Here is a 10,266-nt window from a genome sequence, read left to right as displayed (position 1 = left end):
TTTTATTGCTGAGGGGTCTACAGACAAGGCATGTTGTAACTTGGTGATAGTAAATGTGCGTAGCCCTGTGGAAATCGGTCAAATGGAGCAGAAGGTTTTTTGAAACATAATTACAAACAAACCTTGAGATTCTCAAATGAGGTTTTATGAAACAGGGGTAAAGATATCATGATTAACAAATCATAATTCTATTTTTTGTCTGATTATTACTTCTAAGCATGCGTCACAACTTATTTTGAGCACATGTAGTAGCCAAATTTTGCTAAAATCTGAAAGTGTGTGTTCATGGGGATGCACATTTATTTTCATGTAACCCCTTTACGGAAATGTCCCTTAATGACAGAATATATTACCGTTTTTCCCAGCTCACGTGTTTTTATAAGAGTAGAAAAACAACAAAGAACTGTACATTTTCTCTTTAAACGGCCCCATCATGGCAAATATTTTTGAACACAATGCTCCAATTACAGCCAAATAAACTAGAAAATGCTCTTTTGATACTTGTAAAAATGACAGTTTTGAAAATGTTCTCCTGCCAACAGGTTTTCTCAGAGGCATAAACACGTGTGAAGACATTGAGACAGCTTGAAAGGAGAAGGGCATGATTCAAAACTTGAGGGGATGACAAAATTCAGAGGGCACCTCCAGCATAATGCCTTTCCTAGATTTTGGAGCTTTGCAGTTTTTGAAAATATAAATAAAGAGACGATGCACAGCTGTCCGGCACAATACCAACTAATGGTGTTTCTCTGTGACCCACACCAACAACATTTTTAATAAAAACAGAAGCGCTAGTTCCATATCCTTGCTGCCAGGGAACAGTAGACAAATTTCATAAGAGTTTTAAAAGAATTGAGGCTTCAACACCATAGATTCCCTCAACCCAAGGACTGGAAAGGAAAAAAAAAAATGGTTTAAATTTCAAATTTTTAAAATGTATGACATATTGTAAGTAAATTCAAAACCCTCAGCAATATTTTGACAACCACATCAAAGCTATGCCTATATATATCATATGTGGCCACTCTGGCTAAATAGAGGCATACTGAGTTTAAAGGCCATCATATAAGCATAAAAGAACTATATTCACAGTTACTTCAAGAACAATGAGGACAACAGCAAAAATCCAACCACAACAACAGTTGCATTTGTGACACGACGCTGTGGAATTAGGCGCTCATCAATTTTTGGGCATGTAGATTTATTGGTACCATCTCAAAGCTTATTCATTTGCCTTGCTTTCAATTAAAATATGCCCATATATCTTGAATAGTATCAAGATATTTGCGATTGAAAGAGTTGGGTCACCTGGTTTCAATGGTGAAATAAGTGAGAAAATGGTTGCCAAAGTTTGGTAACTCCAATAGCTAAAAAGTCCTTGACAACAGAATAATAACATACATTGTGCCTTCAATCAACATTTTTCAGTAAAATTCACACATGAATGTGTTTTTATCTGAACATTAAATAAGTTCAGCCAAAAAACAAAAACTCTATAAAAAAAAGTGCCAAACTGGCAGAAAAATGCCTGTTTCTCCGATTTGATTTTTTTTTAATGAGCGCCTGATTTCACCACGATGCCTCTCATTAGTCCTTCACTCTTAACACAAGCTTTGCAAAAGCCTCTACTTTTCGTTGACATGAAGAAGGTGACTCACGTATTCCTTGACATAAAAAAGCTGTGGAATTGAAAACAGGAGTCGTGTCACATATAATGAAATCCCCACTGATAAAAATGTATAATTTTTTTCTTTCAAGAAGCAAACTATTTATACACTAAATCTTGGCTTTCTCAATATAGCTAAGCAAGTGCCCGGAAACACAACTGATTCTATTCTAATATTCCTATTCAACATCTTGCATTTTCTCTCAAACAAACAGCCATAGATGCGTCATAATGCTTCAGGTCCACTCTATGGAACAAGTTGAACTAGGCACTTTACACCAATTCAAAACAATGCCAGTGCATTGTGAACTGCTTTAGAAATCCTGCTCAAACAAAATCGTACATGTACAAGAGTCCTTTATTTTCTCTGACTGAATGGATCTCAAATTTAACAAATACATTCCTACCCCTAAAGATAAATACATTTTTTTCTTCTGATACCAACTGTCCCACATCTCCGGGGGGGATGGTTTCTAAAATCATTGCCATAATTTTTGTCATCCCACGCTTCAAACTTAACAGAACTACAAAGTCCCAAACAGCAAATAAAAGATGGCATCTAAAATAGTTTTATCCGGTGAAGCCCACTTTTTGAAGTAAGCAGTAACAAAGAGGAGAAAGGATAGAATTAAGTAAGCAAGCTTTTGTAATGATCGTCCTCACCTCCACCGCAGCACAAATTGTCCGGCCAACTGAGAGCAGAGCTATCAATGTCAGCTGTACCCACATAGGTACGGTCAATACGTCTGTAAGCATCCGAGACTCATAGCCGTACATCCACAATGGTAAAATGTGCAGGCTTCCTATGGCGAAGATGCCTAACGGCCCCTTGAAACCTGCAGGAAAAGGAGAAACCAAACAAATATTACAATATAAACGCACAGAGATATCTTGGAGACAGCTGGGCAGAGAAAAACAGAAAGAAAAGATGACATGACACTATTTTCTCGAAGTATACACTGGCAGTAACCAAGTGGATCAAGTGACAGAAATGAAACTCCAATACAGAGGAAGCCTCACTTCGCAGGACCTTTTTCAAGTGGAATAGCTCCCATGAAACCCCCGCCACCCAACAGAAGACTGAACAAAATGTATGTAAGTTCATAATCTGAAGCAAGCTGATAAAGGACAATTGTTTGGTATGAAGCCCATGATTATAGAGCGCAGGCTTAAGGAAACAAAACTGTTTCATCATAAAGAGAACAAGGGCTGAGGGCTAAAAAAGAAACTGTTTAATCAAATGACTAGTGTGAGATTCTGAAAAACGGTAATCCTGCAATATCTGGGAGTCCTATATCAAAATATATAAACAAGAAAACATAATATTCAACACCCATGAATCAATCGCTCTCACCATTAGCCATCACCATTTTGACCAACATGGGAAAGTTCTCCTCGGGAATGCGCCAGTTCTCCCCTCGGGAATGTGTGCACACAAATGTCAGCCACTCCAACATGACAACCAAGTAGCCTGACTGAAAGTGATTGGACATGCACACAAGTTCCAGCAAATACAATTATGAAAACAAAAAGAACCATGTTTTTGTTCATTGCGCTTTTATGAAAAGTAGCTGTTTGCTTTTATTTGGCATTTATTTACAGAAATACTGAGTAGAATCTTTATTTTAATTCAACTTGAGCTGATACTGATATTCATGTTGTGAGAAGTTCATGAAGTAAGGAGCAAAAGGTCCACACTGAAAAACTTGAGATACAAAACTTATCTTTCACCTCAGAGGGCTACGAACGAGTTTTAAAAAAGTTGTAAAACAGGTAACCAATATGAATGAAACAAAATTAGAAACAATACTGGCCTTCATAAAAAGAGAGCAAAATCATTTGAAAATTCTGGCAGAAACAAAAATTATACAAACATGAAAGGGAAAATAGAAGGCAAAAAAAAAAGGAAGAATATGATCAAGGATCAACTATGAACCAACATCAAACAGGAAAGAAAGTTTTCAAATAAAGCTGATGGCGGAGAAAAAGAAAAAATTGGAGACAAAGAACTACAACAATGCGAACTTACTCGAAACAGCGCACACCATAAGTAGCCTCGGCTGAAGAGGTCAATGACGACATCAAACTGAAATGAAAGTGACAAAATGAAACTAGAATAACAAACAACATGAAATCGGTACACCAAGCAAATCACTATAATAGGCCACACACATAAACTGAGGATTTAACAATACGCCTACTTCCCAAAACAATACAACATGAAATTATTTTTTTTAACTAGTTCCAGTTATCTTTTAAAGATGAGTATCAATAACAAGACCTTCATAAAGTTTTGATGCAAATGGTTTTACAAAATTTTTATTGGTGGATTTATCCAGTGGTCCTTTAGTTTTGTTCCATTCCATGAACACCAGACCCACAATAAAGGTAAACAACACTGAAAGTATGAAAGTCATAGCCTATATAAACTAGCAAAAACTGAATTTTGAACATGTTTATTTCACAATCTGTTTTGTTTCTATCAAAATGATGAGAGTAAATTAAAAACACTAGTCAACAATGTAATCGAAAGGCAAGGAAATTCTAATTCTCAATATCATCTGCCAACATTATTTCCTCCAAAAAGTAGCTCATTGCATAAAGTCATAGATTTTTGTATGTTCCAAATCATCAGATAAGCTTGACCATTTACAACCCAGCTAGGACTACTTTCTTTGCCATATCTACTTTCAAATCATTAGATCACACAAAAAAGACAGAGAAACTGAAGGCAAGAACAGTTAAATGTACCTTCGCATAAAAGTACAGAGCATCATAGAGGATTTGACTTGTGATGGTCACCCAATGCCAACCAAATTTATGTAGAAATCCCAACATACGAATGTCAATATATTTTTGTGGAATGTGAAATCTATACACAAATAATATAACATAACATTACCCAAGCACCAAACTTTGAAGTCTGGTTCAGCTTACGGGCCAAGTACCCATCAATGCCTGTGAACGTAAACAGCATAAAGAAGTTAGCTATCAATAAAGAAAGTATAATTCAAATCCAAATTATGACAAAATAATTTTCTTAAGATACAAGGAAAAGTATCAGTAGGGATGTTTCACATCCTAAAAGAACACTGCGAGGACAGAAAAATTTAAATAGACACATATATATGTAAATAAATTCAACAAGAAAGACATGTGATGATGTCACAAAAGTATGTAGTTATAAAAAATCTTAATTGTGCATCTCAGATATAATACAAAACTTTCCAAGTCTGCAGTGCCATGAGAAAGAATAAAGAAATAAGCTTCAAAACCACATAGAACATATGAAAATAGTAACATATCCAATAAATATACATAAAAAGCTTATTGAAAACAAGAGAGAAAATGTCGATGCTAAGGAGAGGTAGTGATAAGAATACAACAAGAAGCAAAGAATTCTAAAAATTAAAAGTATTATGAACAAAACCTAAAATGATATTAACCATGAAATACGTTTCAGAAGAAAAAATATACAAGTTTTATTAGAGATGTAATTTATGCATTGTGTAATAATAATATGTCATTAATCAAGGGTGTTCACTTCCGTACCATCAAGGGAGATCGAGATGCTGTACAAGATGGTGAACCACACTGGTTGCTGGAACAGCAGAAAAGCACAGGACGCCAAAACTATTCTGATGTACCCTGTGAATACAAACAAAAAAACAAAAATGAGATTTTCTTTCTTCTTTCTATTTCTGTATTCTTCACCTACATTTCAGAAATCAACACAACTCAGCAGTATATTTTCCAACAGGGCCTAGTGATTTAAAAAAAATAATTAATTGGCTTATTTTCCAACTGAAGAAAAAGAAAATAAAGAATAATATTTTTTTCTTAAAGAAGAAATAAAGGGAAAGTGATCATAAACCAACAAGTTTGTTTTTTAGAAGTAGCACACTTCTAACATCTTTAAATATTTTCAAGCGACCTGAAAATGCACACCGTTACTTAGACTAGGCCTTTGAGCGCAAAGAGTATGAGAGCATTCCAAAGCACCAGGTAGAGACAAAGATTACTCAAATCTATCATCTTCATTAAAAAATACATTCATGATGATGATAAAGGTCTACATGATATAACATGCTCATCTCAACAGTCAAACCTGTCCGAGACAAAATTGGAAGGGAGCCAGAAAAAAATTATGTCCTGAACATTTCCCATCTCGGGCAGGGGATTTGTAATTCTTGAGGAAGGGGGTCCAGAGGGCCAGCCATGCAATGGGCGGGATCAAGCGTCACCTCTCTGGGCAGTTGTGAAAATTTCCCACCTCCCAAGGGAGATTCCATTATGACAAGCTACCGTCCTGTTCGACTGCACACTTTTAATTAAACCACTAAACTAGTTCTCCTGTCAGTATGGATAATTATAAGACAATTAATATAATATAAATAACATAAAGGACTGGACTGTGCCCAGCAGAACGCTCATATATGATCATACACAAAATAGGCAATAAGTTCTCTTGGCCTAACTCTCTTATAATGCCACTGACATCCAAACCCCAAGACAATCACAGAACTTTGAGGCTAGGTAAGTAAATTAGGCTCGCCATTGGATCTTCGTCATACAGTATTTATGTAGGCTATAGCTGACCCGCTACATTAATCCAGCCACATATTTCTATTCCATGGACTCTGTGCAACATCTACAAACAAGGACGTTATAAGAATCACACAAGGCACCCCATGTGTGAGCTAAAATAAAAGAGGTCTTCATTCAGTTTCAGACGTCACAACAGAGGTATCATGATATGTTCCCATCTTCCATCAGTCTCCTCGTTTTAAGTCTTCTGTGATGGGTATAAATTTTTATAAATTAACAGTTAATAGGCCTAAGAGTCTTGTCTAAAACCCAAAGCCAAAGCGCAGTCGTGGAAGAACCGAAATTGCAATTTTACTCACTCTCTCTGAGCTAGATCCAGATCTACCCCTTCTTTACCTTAACTCCTAACCCAGATTTCAAAACCTCCACATCTTGACAATAAAAATTATTAATTTTGTTGGCAACAGGGTTGGGTTGAGTTAAATCAGTTGATTTTTTAAATTTAAATCAACTTTATTTTTTAAATAAAAATCAGTGATTTAAATCACTTTTTTTTAAATTTATTTTTATTCAGTTTTTACATATCTCAACATTCAGAATTCCCTTCCTTGGTTTCATAAAACAGATATAAGGTTAAGTAGACTAATATAATCATGTTTAAAAGTCTGCTTTCCCACCTTTCAAAGTAAAATAATACAGTATTCAATTTACTTTTTTTTCCATAATTGAAATCAGAGCTGGGTTGATTTAAATCAGTTGATTTTTTTTATATTTCAATCAACTTGATTTTTAAAATAAAAATCAGTGATTTAAATCACTTTTTAACAAATGTATTCAGTTTTTACATATTTGAACATTCAGAATTCCTTTCCTTGGTTTTATTAAACATATATAAGGTTTAGTAGACTAATATAATCATGCTTAAAAGTCTGCTTTCCCCCCTGTAAAATAATACAGTATTCACTTTTTTTTCATAATTGAAATCAGGGTTGGGTTGATTTAAATCAGGTCGATTTAAATCAGTTGATTTTAAAAAAATTTAAATCAACTTGATTTTAAAAATAAAATTCAGTGATTTAAATCACTTTAAAAAAATGTATTCTGTTTTTACATCTTTAAATATTCAGAATTCCTTTCCTTGGTTTCATAAAACAGTATATAAGGTTTAGTAGACTAATAAAATCATACTTAAAAGTCTGCTTTCCCCCCTGTCACTGTAAAATAATACAGCATTCAATTTACATTTTTTTCATTATTGAAATTAACATTTTCTTTTTCTTTTTCGACAAAAACAAGCGCGTGCACACACACACACACTGTAATAAAATGCAAGTTTATCTATGCATAATTACCCCCCCCCCCCCTCCCCTTCCTTTTAGACTGACATTTTCTTCATTTTTTGTCTAGCCATAATTCACTGATATATATATGTATATATTATTATATAGCAGATTAAGGCTTTCTTTTGCGGTTGCTTAAATTAATCATTAGTTAAAATAAAGACAATGCATTTTGCACTAAAAGAACATACTTTTAGCAACCAAAAATCCCAAACTGTGTCGACATTTTTTTTTTAATAAAAAAAATCAAAAAAATCTGATTTAAATTTAAAAAATCATGATTTAAATAAATAAAATCGATTTTTTTGATTTTTATGAAAAAAAAAAAAAAATCACCAACCCTGGTTGGCAAGATCTGGCATGCTGGGTATGTAAAAACTAAGGAAGTGGTTATACAACCTTCGCAATTCTCACCCTCTCCCCTCTTTTACCCGAAATGACCCAAGAGGGATCAGGGCTGAGGTTATCGGGGCTGATGCTCGTGTGTGGTATCCGAAGAGACATACATCTAGATCTAGTCACAATCAGGGTTGTCAAATGGAGCCAAATCCCAGAAATTATGCTCTTTTGGATCGCGTCTCGCCTGGAGAATTTCTCATTCAATGGCTCTCTGGCTCTTTTTTGGCTCCAAACTCCAAATGTTGAAAAAGAAGGGGACAGAAAGGCAAGAAAAAAAAAGAAAAAGAAAGAATTTTTTTAAAAATGAAAGTGTCAAGAGCTTGGAAAGCTTAAAACTAGTTAACACGATTTAACGCCCTCGTTCATTTGGTCTGAATAATTTACAACCCTTCAACCGTCGTGCAAGAGCATAGTCTCGTGCTCGTGTCTCGTTACGTTCCTAAATGCGAGCGGCATACGTATCCTTGAACCATAATATTACTGTGCAGAGAGGTCAGCCATCGTTAAGTGTGTAAACAACGAATGGTCCGGCCGGCGGCTGGTCAAACATCCCGATAAGCGTCGGTAGTGAGCCTTTTTTTTTACTGGAGAGGCGAAAAATGTTTTTAAATTATTATCATTCGTTCCAAACCACATACACGCTAAGCCACCAACGGCCTGTGATTTTATCGGCCTGCCAGAGATCAGGGGGGAAGTGCTCGCCTCATGCCCACACCGGGGTGGGGGTGAGAGTTATTCCCCCGGGGGGGGGGGGGGGGGGGGGGGGAGAATAGCGAGACAAAAGGGTGTTATTTTCACCCAGGGTGAATGCATTTTTAATCATACTCACAAGAACAATTAAGATCTGCAAAAAAAATCAATACAATCGGCAGTTAGTCATTCGGTAAGTTTCATTATCATTTTTTCATTTTATGAATACCATGCAGGTGTCCATCTTCCTTGTCAGTTCTTGTTCGACTTGGACTTTGGAAGCCTTCAGCCTTCAACTCTTTAACTCAGTCTCAATTGCTTTCTTAATTCAACATTAAATTTAGGAGAACCCAGAAAACAAACAAACAAACAAACGAACAAACAAAGCAATACAAGTGTGACTAACCGACAATATTCGGCACATAAGCCAACACTTCTAATCCCATAATTGCACGAAAAAACAATCAAAATCCGCAGCTCCTCATCTGCAGCGCCTCATCACTTCTCATTCTGAAAACACTTGACTGTGACGAGCCTGAACGAAGCACACTCGATATCTCTCGCCGGCTCCACAGTGTTTACAAGCGTCAAGAAGAAAACAAGTGATACTGTTATCGTTTACTTTTCTCTCACAAAAGTTCACTTTTCACTTGGCCAAAACAGCAGTAGCGGGCTGGGTGGGTACTTGGTACTGGGGGTTCACAACTTCACACTTCACACTTCAGTGGGATTAGATCAGACCAGAGAGGGTTTACACTGTAAACTCTCTGATAAGACTGAACATTGGACAATCTGGAAACGCCCAACAAAAACAATAACTTGACTTTTTGAGTTGTCAAGGAGGGCCTTCAGGGCTAATTTTTGCCTTTTGCCTGAACTTGCACAGACCCGAAGGAGGTCATTGACGAATCTGCGTTATTTAGACTAGGCCTATAGTACAAGTTTATGACATGACCTTTTGCAACAAGACGCAAGTCACCAGGCGGAATACGTGCACTCGCAATACGCCCGTCTCTGGTTTTAATAAGTGGTTACACACAAAAATCAAATCATTTTAAATTATTTTAAATTCAAAAGCATCTTTACAAAGATAGCTAGATATCTATATAGGCCTATATAGTCTCAATTTCAGAATTACAAGGTTCTCTGCTCACTACTTAGTTTTGAGAATTTTGAAGTCAAAAGCTTTGAGCTTCAATTTCAAATATGTCAAACCTTTTCAAATGCAATTATTGGAATATTTTGATTACGACTCCGAACAATCTTATAATTTTGATAGAACCGATAGAGCATTATTTTGATTTCTGATCTCAAGGTCTTATAGTAACTCAAAACGGCCAAAAATGTCAGATAGAACTTTGTAATTCTCAGGAAGCGTAGTGGCTTCGTTGAAGCCAGTTCCGCCTCCACACGATGCAGGCTACATTCTGCAATACCTTTTGCCTTTCATTTCATGGATTTTTCATTTTCTTCCTTTTAGCAGAGCTAGGTTTCAATCTTTTTCTCTCGTCTTCCATTCTGGAATTCAAGTGATAAAATACATAGGAAACACTTTAATTCCCTTTCCCAGATTCTCTCTCTCTCTCTCTCTCTCTCTCTCTCTCTCTCTCTCTCTCTCTCTCT

The 10,266-nt window shown here is 35.9% G+C and overlaps 1 protein-coding gene across 1 annotated transcript; it reads right to left on the bottom strand.

The window, feature by feature from the left end:
* Positions 1-1,494: 1,494 nt before the first annotated feature.
* On the bottom strand, positions 1,495-9,308 carry LOC101858706. The gene is made up of 7 exons (XM_005096560.3): positions 9,050-9,308; positions 5,219-5,314; positions 4,569-4,624; positions 3,696-3,752; positions 3,021-3,141; positions 2,330-2,502; positions 1,495-1,679 (listed from the first exon to the last, which is right to left on the bottom strand). Exons 1-7 carry the CDS (start codon positions 9,087-9,089, stop codon positions 1,626-1,628), a joined length of 597 nt encoding a protein of 198 aa, XP_005096617.1. The 5' UTR covers positions 9,090-9,308; the 3' UTR covers positions 1,495-1,625.
* Positions 9,309-10,266: the final 958 nt, after the last annotated feature.

The sequence above is a fragment of the Aplysia californica genome, unplaced genomic scaffold, assembly GCF_000002075.1.
Source record: "Aplysia californica isolate F4 #8 unplaced genomic scaffold, AplCal3.0 scaffold00132, whole genome shotgun sequence".
Taxonomy (NCBI): domain Eukaryota; kingdom Metazoa; phylum Mollusca; class Gastropoda; order Aplysiida; family Aplysiidae; genus Aplysia; species Aplysia californica.
This window is presented reverse-complemented; position numbering and strand designations above follow the sequence as displayed.

Bases quoted from the DNA above. Each gene is read 5' to 3' on its own strand.
- LOC101858706 (XM_005096560.3), bottom strand. From the start codon at position 9,089: ATGGGATTAGAAGTGTTGGCTTATGTGCCGAATATTGTCG. The intron at 5,315-9,049 runs GTTAGTCACACT...TTGTATTCACAG, and splicing joins TTATGTGCCGAATATTGTCG to GGTACATCAGAATAGTTTTG. The intron at 2,503-3,020 runs GTGAGAGCGATT...CTTTTCCTGCAG, and splicing joins CAAAATGGTGATGGCTAATG to GTTTCAAGGGGCCGTTAGGC.